At 46.6% G+C, this 16,917-nt stretch overlaps 1 protein-coding gene across 2 annotated transcripts; it reads right to left on the reverse strand.

Annotated features, from left to right (window-relative positions):
* Window positions 1-801: 801 nt before the first annotated feature.
* Window positions 802-15,815, reverse strand: VLDLR (very low density lipoprotein receptor). Of its 2 annotated transcripts, XM_050912735.1 has the most exons (19): window positions 15,593-15,815; window positions 11,273-11,392; window positions 10,188-10,310; window positions 9,172-9,294; window positions 7,432-7,803; window positions 7,203-7,325; window positions 6,995-7,117; window positions 6,413-6,532; window positions 6,210-6,335; window positions 5,638-5,809; window positions 5,085-5,309; window positions 4,809-4,927; window positions 4,294-4,433; window positions 4,035-4,176; window positions 3,572-3,718; window positions 2,554-2,637; window positions 2,074-2,151; window positions 1,791-1,960; window positions 802-1,445 (listed from the first exon to the last, which is right to left on the reverse strand). In XM_050912735.1, exons 1-19 carry the CDS (start codon window positions 15,750-15,752, stop codon window positions 1,410-1,412), a joined length of 2,703 nt encoding a protein of 900 aa, XP_050768692.1. In that variant the 5' UTR covers window positions 15,753-15,815; the 3' UTR covers window positions 802-1,409. The 2 variants fall into 2 exon arrangements, with proteins under 2 accessions (XP_050768692.1, XP_050768693.1); XM_050912736.1 differs by lacking the exon at window positions 2,554-2,637.
* Between the last annotated feature and the right edge of the window lie 1,102 nt (window positions 15,816-16,917).

Below are 16,917 nucleotides of genomic sequence, written 5' to 3' on the forward strand. Positions count from 1 at the left end.
ATTAGCACTCAAGTAGTATGGTACTAAACAGTTATCATCGAGATGAATATCACCTTCCTGGACCCAGAACAGTTATACAATTTATTTTTCACTCCTGTGGTCACCCAAGAGAAAGGCTCCAGCACTTCAAGTGATCAGTATCTTAGAGCCATTACAATGAATTGAGTTCCCACAGGGAAGGGGACACTAGCTCATTGATGCTCATTGCAGGAGACTTCTCTCATTACACATGTAGCAACAGGGGCTTTTCAGCACCAAGACTCCAGGAGCAGGCTGCCATGATTACCTGCCAAGTCACAGCTGTGCTATTCCTTTGTACAGGTGTAGCAGCTGCCAAGATCCAGCTTGCACTGGCATTGCCATGAGCTATGCCACTGCTAACAGCTTGACACCACGCTGAGCTTGTGCATAACATCCTTTGCAAGGACCTTACACTTACCTGGCAGACAATGGTTTGACCCGTCTCCATGTAGCATCTCTGTCAATGCTACCTCTTAAGAGCTTGCAATAGTAGTTGAGTATTTTTAGCCACTGTCAGTCCTAACTTAGGAGTCCAGCTGGACTCCTATGAAAGGAGACCCATTCAGTCGAGTACCCTGCAGAGTATTAGTCTCAAGTACAAACCTCAGTCACCTGGCAAGTCAGTACTGTCTTAGCAGTCTGGGGTACTGCTGAAATAACTTAAGAAATACTTCATGTTCTGGCTAGCAGTAGTCGTGTAGCCCACTAAAGCTTCCAACTTAGGAGATACTCTATTTTACTTCAGTGCTGACATAATAATGGAGACCAATACTTTAACTGCTTCATTTTTTTTTATTTTTCACCTCCTCTGCATTTAAGATTTACAGTGGTTTCTTAAAGAGCATTCATACCTGTATACCTGTAAGAGGTAACAGACAAGATTGTTTCAATCATACATACAAAATTACTTAGGTTTACAAATTTTTGGCAATCATAGTAACCCGTTTTTTCCTATTGCCATTGCCCCAATCATTGAAAAAGACAGTGTACAATAATTTACATCTGAACTAGTTCAAAGTGCTTGATAGTGATTTTCCAAGAATAATATTTACAAGTGGCCTATACACATATGTACAGGTGTTACAAGTTGTGGCTGGAATATGGCTTTCTATGGAAAGTGCTTTATATTTGGTCAGTGGTGTTACTGGCTGACCAATCCAAGGGTTACTGATAAAACAGTAACCACTAAAAGCTGAATTGTTGTGGACAGGTATTTACAGAGTTTGTTGTTAAGCTGTATAAAATAGCTATTTACATAAGTGTTCCATACATACAGAAAGTATCTTCTTTCTTCCAAGAATGGAGGAAGTCTTTCAGCCACAAACCTGGTTACTATCCCCAAAGAGTGTAAAACACAAGTAAACTGGAAGTGATTGCTGATCCAGTGCTCACACCATATCATCATCTGTGCTTACAACAGATATCTGTACAAAATAAGCACAAGTTAGCTACAATTGTACTAATAAAAGATGCAAAACAATGCATATCATCAATACATGGCAGTTTGAAAGGGGCTAGTTCTGCAGGCTAGCGAGCACATTCAGCACTGATTACTCCATCCCAGCTATAGGACAGTAGTCGCCTGCTACAACTTTAACCTTGATTAAAAGGACAAGTTCTTAGCTGATTCAGCCCAGTGGTTTGGCTGCAGCCAGCAGCTTTCAAGAGCAGAGACCTCTCTAAAACTCAAGTCAGACATCATTTGGCAGTCTTTATGTCTACTCTGAGGATTAACCTGGAGCCTCAGACATGTCAATAGGTTTACTTACTGCAGGGTAGGTGTGTCCTACTGAACCGGTGTGCCTCCCAATATCAATTGTGAGGTCCTCTTCTGTAGTTTTCAGGTAGACAGGATTATCAAAATTCATGCTTTTCATGTTCTTGTGCTGCCAGTTACGCCACATGAAGTAGCCAGCCACTGCAGCCATCACCAGCAATACTTTAGGGAGAGAAAGAGATTGCAAGTATGGAGTAGGGTCAAGTCAAGCTCCTGACTAAGAGTGGCTTGTCCCACCACAATGGGTCCCAAAGGCTACTGCATGCTGTACTCACAGACAGGAAGAACAGTCCAAGCTGCTGATGTTCCTCCAGCTGCAGCTACCTCAGATGTTGTACCACTGATGTTGAATCCTGCATGGGAATTTGAAGTAGTGAGCTTGCTTACTGACAGGGTGGCAGACTTTGTCAGAAGGAAGCACTTCCCAAGCCCAGAAGCTGCTATCATATATTAGCTTCTCAGTAACACACTGCAAGAACAGCTTAACAGGCTTCATCCTATATTAGTAGAAAGCTTTTTTTATTGTTTGCCTTCTCTGAGCACTCCTGGGATATCATGGAACCTATAGGTTCCACACTGTCATAAGTGAACTAATTCTGTTTATCACATGCTCCAGCTGTTGCACTTGTACTACACACATGACCTGGCCTGTGTTCTCTACTTGCATGCAAAGGAGAAAACTTCAAGTAGGCTAGTGGGTCAGTTTGCATTTAATTTCTCTCATGTTTAGCAGTCTGAGTTATTGGGACCAGTACCTCCAGGAACTAGTCCAACAGTTGGAGATTTTTCTGTTGTGCTGGTATCTTTAGCCTCAGTGTAAGCCACAGTTGTTCCAGTACCTGAAACTAATTATAGATCAAGAACCCAGTTAATCCTGAAGTTCTGAAATGGCTTAGCTATGAGAGCCATGGTAGTGAATGTTTAGCAGATGGCAGAATGATCATGCATCTTGTTAGCTTTATTGGAAACACTGACATTAGTTATTTCACTAGCACACCCTCAGCTGAGGGTTTTTGATCAAAAATAATTCCAAGAACAAGGCTAGACAGTTAATCAGGCATGAATTACAGGTATTTAGAGTCATGACAACAGTAAGCCACCCCATCCCTCATTTCAGGTTTTCTGAGTGAGATTTTAGTTCCACAACTTTACTGGTTAGGTACAGTCTTTGATACCTATAGCAACCCTTTAGAGCAGCCAACTGAGGACAGCATCCTTGCATTCAGTGGTCTAACTGTGGCAGTCAGAATCAACATGCAATATAGTAAGTGGCACCTTGGAGTTTCTAGTTCCACTCCACTGGACAAACAAGTCTGCCATACAGTCAGTGCTCAGGGTAGTAGCAGCAGCATGTTTGTTTGGACTACAAAAGGATGTCCAAACAAACTCCCTTGGCCAGCAAGATTAGCCTATCAGCTTTTCAACACTGTATTTATACACTGTAGAGCCATGTTAGTTTATACCCCTTGTTTTATAAGAAAGGGGCTTGGTATGTTTTGTGCGTGTGCTTGCTGTCTGCAGAAAAACATGGACGTACAAGGTCTTGTTGCAAATGATGATGATGCAGAAGCCAAGCATGGACTTTGAACAGCACCTGCAGACTTTGAGGGTCAGCTTAATGCATGCTAGAAGACCACCCCCTCCAAGATTAATTACATCAGATTAACTCATGCAAAGCTGTCAGCCTATACTGCCATATTTGCCTCCAATAGGTTCAGTACCCCTACTCCTTCCCCATCCATCCTGGAAAAGATTTCAGTCATGTTACCATACCTGCACATCTCAGACCATCCTCCTGCAAGGAGTATCCAACAGGACATGCACAGGTGTACTTTGGAGAGTGTTCATTTATCTGAGGAGCAGGCAGGCACAGGTAGCTACAGCCTCCATTTGCCATGTTCTCTTCACACCAGTTCCTGCCTGTTGGTACAGCAATTGACAGGAGTGAGCCTTCATACTCCAGGTGTATAGCATAATCATTTGCTCAATAATTGCTCTAGTACAGTTATTGTCTCTGCAGGTTATACATTTGTACCTGCTCTGCCCAAGAGCAAGCAATTGCAACTAGACCTTCTCTCAACCCCAGCGGGGGTGCCTATGTTAGAAGCTCCAAGCACTCTAAGTAGAAGTGAAGAAGACAGTTATAAAAGGGAGGGGGTACCATTTGCCACCACCCAAGCAGGTCAGGCTCCTTACAAGTATACACTGACATAACTACAAACTGTATTAGAGTTACCTGAAGGCTGAACAAGTTCATGATACACAATGATGTCCTGTGCATCATTGAGGTTGTTCACTAGGGTAACCAATTCAGATCCAGTAAATTTGTTGGCACCATAGACTGCCTCATTCTCTCCATCAATCCAGTACACACGGTCCTAGAAGACAGAGTCATTGCATCCCATTACCTCTGTGTTGCTATCAGCAACATAATTGCTAGCCACATACTAGCAAGACGAGGATCTTTGACAATTACTACAGGAAGTCATTCATACCTCAAATATTGTTAGAGCAAGAGGATGAGGAAGGAACATATGAGACTTCAGCACAATTCTACGGTCCTGGCCATTCAAGTCCACACTTGAGAGCATATGTAGTTTAGAATCAAGCCAGTACAGACGGCTTTTTACAAGATCTAGGAGGAAAAAACAAAACATATTTACTATCTACATGGAGAAAACCTCCAAAGCCTCCTGCAAAAGTTGAAACACCCACAGGTTCAAGAATAGTTGCAGTGTTGCCCTAGTTCCTTACCATACCAGGATGCAGAAGGCTGCTGCAGTGCTGCCTAAGTGGCCTGTGCCTCAACTATGATAGAGCAGTGCAAGAAAAGTTACCATTTCAGTATCTGAGAAGTGCTATCTGTGCCTGTTGCAGTGTCTCCAGGCATGCAGGAACTTCCCATTCTCAGAAGCTGAAAATAGTTCTCTGAAGGATGACCTTGGCTTTTGTAGCAAACAAACTGCTAAAGCTCCAGAATACCTCTGGCACAGAGACAAGTTCAACATACCTAGAGCAATTCCATTAGGCCATTGGATTTCTGTTGTCACAAGCTGCTGTCTGTCAAATCCATTCATTCCTGCTTTTTCAATTTTTGCTGGCTCACCCCAGTCTGACCAGTACATAAAGCTGTGAAGCAGAATTTATGTTGTATGATGCGCTATAGTACTGTGTAGTATCACTCTTAATTATGACCAATAACTAACAAAGGCTACCTAAGTCAGTTATCAGGACATGGAATAGCTGGTAGATCTGCTCTTTTAAGAGAACCAGGATAAATACTCACCCAGAGAGAGGATCTACAGCAATAGAAGCTGGCTCTCTCAGCTCAGAGAGGAACAAAACCTTTCTTTTTGTGCCATCTAGGCTAGCCACTGAAATTGTCTTTGCAGTTGAGTCAGACCAGTAGATGTTCTTATAAACCCAGTCAACAGCAATTCCTGCAGGGCTGTGTATGTTGTCCAGGATTTTGACGTGTGTTCCAACTTTATCACGAGTATCAATAGAGGCACTGGAAGACAAGAATTACTTGCTTTCAACTCCTTCCTCCACAGATACCACCACTTGGCATGCCTCAGCAAATACTGCACACAGATCTCGGGCAGACAATGTAAAAGATGCACTTGTGACTTTCCACAGAGTGCCTTTTGTACACTTGTAGCAGCAGTTACTAGGAAGTGCAATAGGCATACACATTGCCAGTTGTGGGAACTTGCATCTACTGTACTTTAGGACATCAGGAATCTAGTTCTCATCACCAAAACCTAGAGAAGCATCTTGAGTAAAATGTGGGAAGGTTTAGGGGAGCACACTAGGGTTCAGAAGCTGAATCCACTTACCTGAAGATTGCTTTTTGGCTGAAGTCAGCCCAGTAAAGCTTTTGCTCAGCAATATTGGCATCTAGGGCTACAGTGTTTCTTAGCTGCTCTACTAGCTGAATGTATTCTTTCCTCTCAAGGCCGATCTTCCTGATATCCCGGCGGTTGGTGAAAATTAGACATGGTTCTTTCCCTGTGAAAAGAGTGTAAGTGTTATCTGTACTTCTAGACATGCAGTCACACACTGTTCTTTTATGAAAAATTTTAAGAGTCATCATATTTAGTATTTGGCATCCCACACTTGCTAGTGGATGCTGACAGAGGTCTTGGCTGTACCATACCTCATCCTTTTCTCCCTCCACAACTTGATGGGTAGGGTTCTCCTGCCCAGGGAGCAGACACAAGCAGTTTATGTCAGGCAGCTTTAAGTACTGTATCATGGCATTGTTCAAAGTGTTAGGAGCGTTCAGGTCTGTACAAGTTATATTGATAACAGCACAACAACTAGTGTCAAAACCACAGTAGCATAAACAGTACATCACTTGCTACCTCATTTTAAAGTGAGGATACAGAAGTCTTATGCCAGTACTCACCCACTGCCTTGCACACCCCAGTAGCAAGATCCATCTGATAGCCACGGCTACATTCACATTTGTAGCCCCCTTTCAGGTTGATACAGATTTGACTACAGATACCAGGGTTCTGGCATTCATCGATATCTGTAAAGACAACAATTTAATTTGTTCTCATCTCCAATACCATCAGTAGGGTCCATGTTAACCTACTTGATACTTGCCTCCACAGGTTCTCCTGTCTATAAGCTCAAACCCAGCTGGACAGTCACATTCATAGCCAATAACAAGATCTCTGCAGATATGAGAGCATCCACCATTGTTCACCAGACATTCATTCATGTCTAGAAGAGAAGAATTTGCCACTTCTGAGACAGCACATATATTTAGTCTTAAAGTCTTAGTCACAGAGTGCTTTACCAGCTACCCATCCGTTTTCTGATGATGCCTGCCACATCTGATAAACCACTCTGGCACTTGAAGTCACATGCAAGAGACCCTCCTCACATTCATATTTGCTCAGCTATCAGCATGTTACTTGTGTTACAAGTTGGCAGCAGCAGACACAGATTGAGTCTCCTGAAAGTTTCAATTTTAATGCCTTCAAGTGCCTTCTGGCCATGGAGAAGTCATCCCAATAGCCAGTTTGGCTAGGATAAAACTAGCCTATTGACTATGTTGCTGTTCGTTGTTTGTTTGCCACCAAGGAAGTGCAGACAGGCATTCCACACTCACATCAGACAGCTCAGAGGCTGTATCCAAGTATGTCTAGTGGTCAGCATTGTGTAATGAGTTTGTTCACTTACTACACTCCTTGAGGGGCTCATCACTCCAGTCCTTGCAGTCTCTCTGCTGATTACACACTTTATTGACATCTATACATTCTCCACTTCTGCACTTGAATTTGCCAGGTCCAGAGCACTGAATAACTGAGATAATGAAGATTGTGAGGGCGACTACCAGCTTCAACAGATATTCTGCAAAGACTTTATTCTTGCTCAGTTCCACGCTTACCATTGTTACAACTTGCTTCATCAGTGCCATCCAGACAGTCTCTCACACCATTGCACTGCCGACTCCCATGGATGCAGTTCCCATCTTCACATCTGAACTGGTCTGGTCTGCAGGTCCGAGAAGCTGAGGACACAGCCATTACAGACTTAAACTCCTGAGGTCTGCTGAAGGAAAGAAAATAGAACAGGAGCCAACCAGCACCTTCTAGAGAAGGACCAAGTTAACTTACGGCAGTTGACTTCATCACTTCCATCCTTGCAGTCAGGATCTCCATCACAGCGCCACTTTTTGTGGATACATTCACCTGAGCCACATTGCACCTCACTGGCAGAGCACTTCACAGGAGGTGCAGGCTGGCGGCCACATTGCTCTAGAGATTCATCTGAGTGGTCAGAGCAGTCGGCATCATCATCACACACCCAGCTGACAGGTATGCAAGTGGAGCTCTTGCACTGGAACTCATGAACTCCACAGGTAGGAGGTGCACACTCCAGCTCGTCACTGCCATCACTGCAGTCATCTTGACCATTGCAGACAAAGCTCTTGGAAATACACTGCCCACTGCTGCATGTGAACTCTGCTGGACTACAAGTCACATTGCCTGGAGTAACAGGAGTAAGAGAGATTAGCAGATTATCACAAGGAGGCAGACTTTTGTATGAAGGTGTTTTGCTTTGCAGGTTCTTCATCAGCTGTTAGCTGACAGATCAGCATCCTGTATAAGGCTCTAGGAAAACCTAACTGACCACCTACGGGACACTTGGGCCCCACACAGACTGTCCTCCTTGCCTTTGGATGTTATGACTGAGAGGCATCAGTTTTGAGCTACTGAGTGAAAATAACCTCCTTCTGAAGCAGCTAGGCTGTTCTGCCTCAGAGTGCGAGCCTTTCGGAAAACAGGCTCAAACCCTGTGAACCAGAGACAGAAGGTAAGAGAATTGCTAACTCTAGAGTACAGATTAAGATTAAAGTAGCCAGATGGTCAGCATGCACTGTAGTTTGAAATTGAAGTGTTTTGTGCTGGTCCCCAGGACAGCAGCAGCCCATTTGCCTGGACCACTGGGGATAACAGATCAAGATCTTGCACCAGTTGATCCTGTGGTATTAAGCACATCCCCACAACTTATGCCAGTACAAATTATGCTGGTTTAATAGCAGTGTAGCTAGCAGCTCGGTATGCCTAGGCTGATAGTTTTATCAGCTTCATTAGAAGTGCTGTCTGTAGATTTACTTGTCAGATTAAGGCATTTGCTTGCTGAGCAAGGCAGCAACTCCACAGACACATAGCAGAAGTCTGGAGATCTGCGTCTCATTAGCCAATCCAGGTAAGGTGGCTCTGATGGAAGCCAGCCCTGTGGCTTTGGTTACAGCAAATTTTTCTCAGGACACCTCAGACAACTCATACATATGCAAGTTCATTAGAACAAGCCAGGAACATTGCACTCTAATGCTGGCAGTGGCAGCTTCACTTATGTACTGGCCTGAAGTGGCCCCCCAACACCTGAAACCTAGCTTCCCTAGTCTGCACTTTCAGACAAGTGCACAGAAAACTCCAGGATAGGGCTATAAAGCAGATCAGCTGTGCCCTTGGCTACAAGTCACTACTGCATTTTTAGGAGATGATTTGTTAATGTAAGCAGCAACTAGAGTTACCTTTTGAGAAACTCTGCAGAGAACAAGTTCTGATGGTTTGCCTGACATGTGACTAAGCCTATGGCTATTGCCAAAGTTAGCCAGAGACCAGAGATAGATGTTGAATAGCTTATATTGCTGTAGTTCTTAACTTAGCAGGATAGGAGTGCTAGAACAAGTCCGCTTTGTTAAGCGGGCTGCAATACAAGATGAATGTAGGTTTAAGGAGATATTGATACTATGAGAAATTTATCTTCCCAGGTATACTGCCCAGCTAGCTCCTTTCCAGACAAGTCAATTTCAAATAGAGTTATGCAGCCACCATTTCTTCCCTTACCACAATTCTCTTCATCTTCTCCACTGTCACAGTCTTTTTCACCATCACATTTCCAGGACACTGGGATACACTGGGTTGACTGAGGACCACAGCTGATTTCATTTACCCGGCATGTTCTCATATCTATTGAAAAAAGTTTAAGTTCAATTTAAGAGTTCTGAAATTTAAGAGCTACTGATCTTGGGTTTTAGCAGTTGTCCTGAAAGTTGAGACTGAAAGGCTTCAGCTCTGGACAAAGTTGCAGTTAATTAGATGCCAGCATCCATCTAAGTTGATTGCTCCGTCATGGAAGAGGTTACACTAGTTTGTAGTGTTCAGTAAAAAAAAGATGTTTCCAGCTCCTAATAGATTAGTATTTTACGAGTATCTTTGTAGTGGTAGTTTTGTGATTGCACACCAGTTACGCTGTAGAAGCTTGAGCTATAACACGTAGTGGCAGGCAGGAGTAATGCCAAACTGCAGTAGGACTTGGGGCTGAAGTATTCCTCAGTGTGGATCCTATTGATACAGAGAAATGAAGCTTCACGGATCTATATTCCTTGATTAGTTACCACAGTTAAGACAACTGGGGTTGCTAACCGCAAGATCTCACAGTCAAGTCTCTGCACTTCTGCTTCCCACCCCCCAACATGTGGTCAGTCACTCAGTTCCTACACTAGCTCTCGTTATCTTGCAAAGTAGTTGTCTTGGAGGACAGTGATCACTTGGTGAACAAGCCACAGTAATGGTCAGGCTTGCCGTGTTGTGCTTGCTGCTTCTGACTGTCAGTAAAGTCTTGTACTTGCTATCTGCTACCAGATACAAGTGCAGAGTCCCCACTCAGTTCTGCATCTTTTTAAGTAGTAAAAAGTCTTGTCAAGACCCTGATGTGGCCAAAGCCAAGCTAGCACTTAGGAAGGTGCTCTCCAACACAAGTTCATCCTTCCTTTAGGAGGAGAGCCGGGCTGCAAGCAGGCAAGAAGTCAAAACGCTACTCCCTGCAGGCTTGCCTGCACCAACAAGCCAGGCTCACTTACGGCACAGTTCAGCACTCTCGTCAGACCCATCCTCGCAGTCCGGATCCCCATCACACTGCCATCTGTTAGGCACACACTGACCACTGAGGCACACAAAATCAGATTCAGCACATGTCTTCTTCACTGCAAGGGAGAAGGACAGCCACTTGTTTAGAGACCAGAGCTTAGCTTGTTTGTTGCAGCTAGAGATAAGCTGCCTTGCCCTAGGAAAGTGATGCAATATCCTTGGATGTCTGGTGTCATCCTCCACCAGTCTAATGACAGCACTGTTTAACACTTCCTAGAGAGTTATACTGCGCACAGAGAAACATTTATCTTCCTGTAAGCAGGCACTGAAGGACTGCTATTGTTAAGGGAGACTATGCTACTAGAATAGCTGGTGCCTTGAACACACCTGATTTAAAGTAAGGTCTATTGATATTAATATTTGAATTTTGAACTCTGAGTTTATTATCAAGGCATTTGATTTGTCATTACAGAAGCATGGTACTATGTAACCCTAAGGTAACAGTTTAGGTCTGCTTGAGTAGACTGGCAGTTCAGCCACAACAGTGTTGGATATTGAGTCCGTTTTGCCTCATCTCTAAGTACATCTGGTCATCCATCTTGGCCTCTACGTCTGCTTAAAGCAAGAGCTGGCAACCAAAGCTAGACTTAGTGTTTGTAGAGGACTCAGCAGAATCACTTTCACACATAAAATAGGGCATTTAACCATTGAATAGCCAACAGCTAAGTGCTAATAGCAAACAGTTTCTACTATGTCTTTAAGCAACAACTGAGAACAGGCTTGCATTCTGTTCTTGACAGTCACCACCCTCGCAAATAAAGAGTTTTGGTCATGAGCTCTTCTCTCAGTCACCAATTCCAGGAGACTTTCATAGCACTCAGGAAAATTCAACTGCCTCAGATGGATACAAGGCATCAAGATAGTCCCCCAGCTGTTCTAGGGAATTTGTCCTCTACTCTGTGTTCTGACTGTCAGAAGTGCTGGACGGGATAAGGGTCTCTCCAGCTATCCACTGCTAAGCCCCCACTGCCAACTAGCAAGTACTACTACAGAGGTGTTATTTATTTTGATTACTTACCACAGGCATTCTCATCACTGCCATCTGAACAGTCTTCATCACCATCACATTTCCAGAGTAAAGGAATACAGCGTCCATTACTACATGGGAATTGGGATTCCTCACACTTTGCTCTCGCACCTTCAATGAAAAAAGGGAACTTAAGCCCCGATACTGTTTAGCAATACTTTCTTGCTTTCCCCCACTGCTGATCAAGAAGTTACCCAGCTTAATAAACAGCATAACATCAACATGAAACCAGATCTGAGCTCCAAATCTTTGGAATCACCTTATTCAATCATGAAAGTAGAGCTAGAAGCTTTCCTTCACAGTACAAGTGCAAAGCTTAAGCACTACAATAGTCCACCTGCCAGTTAACAGTAAACCAGCCTCAGTGTTCTTCTTACTAAGTTTTCCTTTTCAAGGCAAGGTCAAGTTTGCAAGGCAGAGAGATGCGTGCACATAATAACTTCTGCTGTCTAGCACCTAGCATTGCTTTCTCAAAACTCTTCAAACTTTAAACAAACTGGGTTTAAACTTGACTAATGTCGATCTGGATTAGCATTTCAGTACTCTGCTAACTCATTACAGCAGAATCCAAGATATCTGTAAAGATAGCTTACATATCTGCTCTGTAGTTGAACAACAAGTTTTCATGATTTAAGTTACTCCTCAAACAAGGGCACCCAGAGACATTCCTTAGTAGACACAAAAAGAAGAGTGATTACTTATCTTGATCTTGCTTATTAAAGTTAGATCAAGTGTGATGCTAAGACAGCAAGATAATTTATCACTCCCTTGTGGAATCAAGTCTGTTGTCTCTCAATGGATAACAGTCTTGATTTGTCAGCACGCTTGAGTAAGGTACTGCTTTCTGCATGGTGCTTAGAGTGCATTTTCCAGAGTATCTTCAGCTCTAAAACTGTATGACCCCATCCCTCAAGGGAACCTACTTTGTCTTGAAGCTGTGTTACAACTGTCACTAAAAGCAGTAGCCTGCTTCCTCAGCAGCTGAGCCAGAGCTGTTCCATGTAATGCATGCAGGCAAGCGTGTAAGCTCGTGCATTAGTATTGGCTGCACATGTCTATGGCATAACACAAGACTCCTGCTCCTCCTTGGTTTATTGCATCATTTAGTGGAGGTGCTTTGTCTTGGCATCCCGGGGCTCACAAAGGGCACCAAATTTTAGTAGAATGTTACTTGTTGTTTTATATCTTCTGTGTATGACATGCAAAACGCAAGACAGTTCCCAAGTGGAAAAGGAAGCTATTCAGCCATTTCACATTATATTGGCCAGCCATCAAGCACTAGGCAACGGCAAACCCTGGACAGTGTATTAGCAAGGACAACATGGGCAATTTTACCAGCTGTCTCATGTAAATTCATGCTAGAAGTAAAGGATTTGAAAGAGCAGCTTATTGAGCTTTGCTAATGTTTTAGCAGTCTTACTGGTTGAGTAAAACACTAACTCACTTGTCAGACAGAATAAAGCTGTAACAACTTTCATGGGAACTGTGTTCAAAGAGTGCCAAAAAACTGAACATCAGCTCTTGTGATCTGTATTTCCATCGCTCCTTTCCTCTTCAGGATGGAAGTTACACCAGCATGCACTTTCTAATAGCATGGTTTTGTAAAGCTACTACTATTTGGTCAAGAGCTATCAAACAAGTAGCTTGCCTTGTGCGAGAAGGCATACCCCAGCCAGCTTAGAGAGGGTGCAGAAGCCACAGCTATCAGCTTGCTCCAAGCCTGACATCACCTTGTTGTCCAGTAACCTCTAACAGAAGTAGCCTTCTGCTTGCAAGACCTGGTCACATGTTATTCCAGTTATTACTGTACTACCACCTAACATATGCAATGACTGACTCCTGCTAGTTTTGAGACATTCTCATCCAGGCTTTCAGAGTGAGAACAGTCAACCTTTCCCAAAATAGCAGACTAGAGATATTAGACTAAGCCTGTCACTCAGGAGATCCCAAAATAACTCCACAGTCCTTAGTTACTCTATTTCAAGCTAGAATAACCAGAAAAGGCTTGCTAAGACTGCCCAACACAGTTAACTTAAAAACATAACATCACTTTGACCAAATGCTACAGGGAAGCTACACACAAGGCTAAATGAAACAGTAACTGAGCTTGGAGTAACAGCTATAACTTTACAATCACAACCCTTACAACAAGCCATTCCAAGAAGGTATCATGGCTTCTGCAGCTGATACCAAGTGAAATGTCAGAGCAACTACTCGTTAGCACACAAACAAGTAAAGAACTGACAGCACCTAACACCCACACAGGTGCACAAAGGTAAAGGTCATCATCTGTTGCTACTCCTGAAAATGTCTGTCAAACTCTAAAGGCCACTTGGAGTGAGCTCCCATTAAGATGAAGGTTAGTTCCAGCCAGTAACTGAGTGTGGTCCCCTGTCTTACATGAAGCACAGTTCTGCAATGCCAGGTAACCATTTAGTCATGACATTACCAGTCTAATCCACTGCTATTTGAAGCAACAGAGTCATACCTTGGCTGCAGCTTCAGTCACTAGACACTTAATGATTTTTAGATCAGCATCAATTAGCCACTAATTCAAAGCTTCTCTTCATGCGCTACTCATACACCAGAAGCACCTTCACACCTTTTCTCCTCCTTGGGATAAGGCTCAGGCAAAAGATGCAGAGAACCAGTAACTTCACAGCCTGTGATTGCTAACATAATATTTTACTGTTCCCCAGGTAACTACTTACTAGAAGCTGGCTCATAAGCAGCAATGTGTGCAGGGCGAAGGAGCACAGTTACAATGACTACCCAAGTTAAACCAGCTTTCTCCATACCTCTACTGTCACTGTTTGTCTCAGCCCCTTAAGAAAGTTGTCAGATTACTTGTCTGGGCAGCCTCAAACATGTGACACTTGTGTGCTGTCATCTGACACCAAGTCCCAGAAAAGCTTGCAACAGTGATTGGGAAACCTTGCGAGAGCTCATACAGGAACTAGCTTAGACTCCCCCAGACCCTGGCAATTGCAACTACTAGTAGGAGAGAGCTGGTGGGGCCACTAACTCAAATTGAGGGAAGAATCAGACTAACTTGGTGGACTAGAGTTGCCCTCATCTGCTGTTACACTTTCTGACTACAGTGCACTAGCAGTTTCAGTGCCACTGAAGCAGCTTGGTCCTTCATACCACAGCTGTTTAATCATGTCTGGTGTAGACCAGACATGGGAGCAATCTACATGACTGGGAATTGAGGAGTGACTAGGCAGACATTTCCCCTGTTCTTCCTTGTATGAGGACTGGATGCAACAATCCGCTGGCGGGGCTCTACCTGACAGACCCAGTGTCGGAACTACCGCACACAGTTAGGACTACAAGGTCCAACTACCCTTAAGTATATCTCACCAACACAGCCAAGATCTGACACTTAGGCCTACTTTAGGGCACTAGTCAGGAGATTAAGAGCCACACAACAATGCAGATATCAATTGCCCACCTCCCACCTAGCAGCCTGGACCTCAGTTCCTGAAGGAAGAAAGGAGTCAGTCAATTGATTACTACCTCCACTCAAGAGGAAAATATTTTTAATTGACCATGCAATTGGCTTAATGTGCAGGTCCCTCTGCCATGGGGGTAGCACCTTCTATACTGGGAGGCAACCCTGGAGCTCGCCACGAGCAGCACTACTAGTGAGAGCCCAGCCGGCAAGAAGGGATCCGGCGCTGGCAAGACTCAACCTTGCCACCAGGTGGAGATCCCTTATGGTGGTTACCGCTGGCCCTGAACTAGGGCCATGCCAGTGCTGCTGGATGCCACAAAGCCAAAGTTGCACAGTAGTTTGACAGCACCTTTAACGCCGCGGGCTTTCCGAGGGCTCCTCTTCCTTCCTCCACGGCAAAGCCCCAATCCTCCCCGACCCCCCGGTAAGCCCCAGGCACGCAGATCCTCCTCTTAGCACCAGGCATCGCGCAGGAAATCAAACCCTCCCGCGGCACCCCGGCCGCTCCCGGGAGAGGTGCTCCCCGGGGCGGGAAAGGCCGGCCGGGCAGGGGCTCAGGCCCACCCTCATCGGCCCTGGGCGCCGCCCGGGGCCCGGCGGGGAAGACGGCGCCTCCCCCGACAAGAGGGGCGGCGGGGCAGACCCCAGCGGCAGCGCCCCCCTGTCCCCCCGGGCCCGCCCGGCGGCCCCTCCACGGAGCCCCGCTCCCCCCGGCGCAGAGGGCAAGCAGCCTGAGAGATCGGGGGGGGGGGGGGGGGAAGGAAAGGGTGGTGGGAGAAGAAATTATTGCGGGGGGCGGCGGCGGGAGCAGCCCCGGCGGTGCGCGCCCCAGCCCCCCCGGGCCCCGCACTCACCGTCGGCGGCGGCACGCAGGCAGCTGAGGGCGAGCAGCAGGCACAGCGCCCAGCAGCACGGGACCGCCCGCCGCCCCGCACCGCGCCCGGGGCCGGGGCCGGGGCCGCCGCCGGCTGCCGCCGCGACGCTCAGGTCTCCGCGCTGCCGGTCCGACCGCATCGCCGCGTCGGGGACGGAGAGAGACAGGGAGGGAGGGCGGGCGGGCGGGCAGGCAGGCAGGCAGGCGCCGCGGTCGGAGAGGCGAGGAGGAGAAGAGGGTAGACGGAGACATGCACGGGGGGAGGGTGTCCCCGCGGCGCTCTTATACCAGCCGCCCGGCCGCCCTGCGCGGCCGCTGGTGACTCACGGCGCCGCGCCGGGCCCCGGTTGGCTCGCCAGCGCCGCCCGCCCCCGCTTCCTCCTCCGCGGCACCTGCGGCCGCCGCGGCGCGCCCGCACACCGGCTCGGCACGGCACGGCGCGGCGCGGTGAGTGGTGCTGCGGCGGGGCGAGGCGGTGTGCGGTGCGGTGCCGCGCCGCGGGCAGAGCCCCTCCCGGCCGTCCTTCCGCGGGGCGGGGGGGCGGTGCGACCCCGCTGCCAGCCCGGCACCCGGGGCGGCGGTGTGGGGCAGCCCAGGCGGGAGGGAGCTCGGGCGGCGGAGGGGGGCGCGGGGCGGGGTGCGGCGCGGCGGCGGCGGCTTTGTTTCGCCCGCTTCCCCGAAACGCCGATGTCGCCGTCCGCGCCCCGCCGCGGGGAGGGGGCGTTGCGGGGCCCCCCGTCCTGGGCGGCACAGCAAGGCGTGCCGAAATCCGCGTTGCGGGCTGGTTGCCTCCAAAGAAGCGTTTCTTCCACTTGGTGCCCCCCCCGCCCGCCGCCCCACGCGCACATGCTTGCGTGCCCGTGGGTTTTTTCCTCCCTCCGTAGCGGAACTCGACTTAAAACGAAGCAGGCGCAGCTCTTGAGGAAGAAAATCACTACTTCTGCATTCTCTGATCAGGGATCGTAGTTAATTAGTAATTGCACAAAATGATATGCCAAAGTCGTATAATTACAAGCTTAACCTTTTATTTTAAGGAGGAGAATTGGTAGTTTTATTCCACATTTGTAGCGTTTTGAACATCCAATTATGTCTTGGTGAAATAAAGAAAGACGAGAAGGGCTGGTAAAACGCAGATTTGGTTTTGTTCATGGCACTCTTAGAATTTGCAATTGAGGTTTAGTGATCCTCTGCTTTTTTTCATTTATTTTCATGGACTTGCTATTTTATGGTAATACTGTGTGCTGTGCTATTAATACTGTAGTGGAGACATAAACCTCAGCGAGCTGCTGCATCCAAAAATGATGA

This window comes from Gymnogyps californianus, chromosome Z (assembly GCF_018139145.2).
Source record: "Gymnogyps californianus isolate 813 chromosome Z, ASM1813914v2, whole genome shotgun sequence".
Taxonomy (NCBI): domain Eukaryota; kingdom Metazoa; phylum Chordata; class Aves; order Accipitriformes; family Cathartidae; genus Gymnogyps; species Gymnogyps californianus.

Excerpts from the sequence above, each read along its gene's own strand:
- VLDLR (XM_050912735.1), bottom strand. The coding sequence starts at position 15,752 with ATGCGGTCGGACCGGCAGCGCGGAGACCTGAGCGTCGCGGCGGCAGCC. Across the intron at positions 7,804-9,171 it reads AGAAGATGAAGAGAATTGTG|GCAATGTGACTTGTAGTCCA; the intron begins GTAAGGGAAGAA and ends CTGTTACTCCAG. Across the intron at positions 4,434-4,808 it reads GCCTAATGGAATTGCTCTAG|ATCTTGTAAAAAGCCGTCTG; the intron begins GTATGTTGAACT and ends TTTTCCTCCTAG.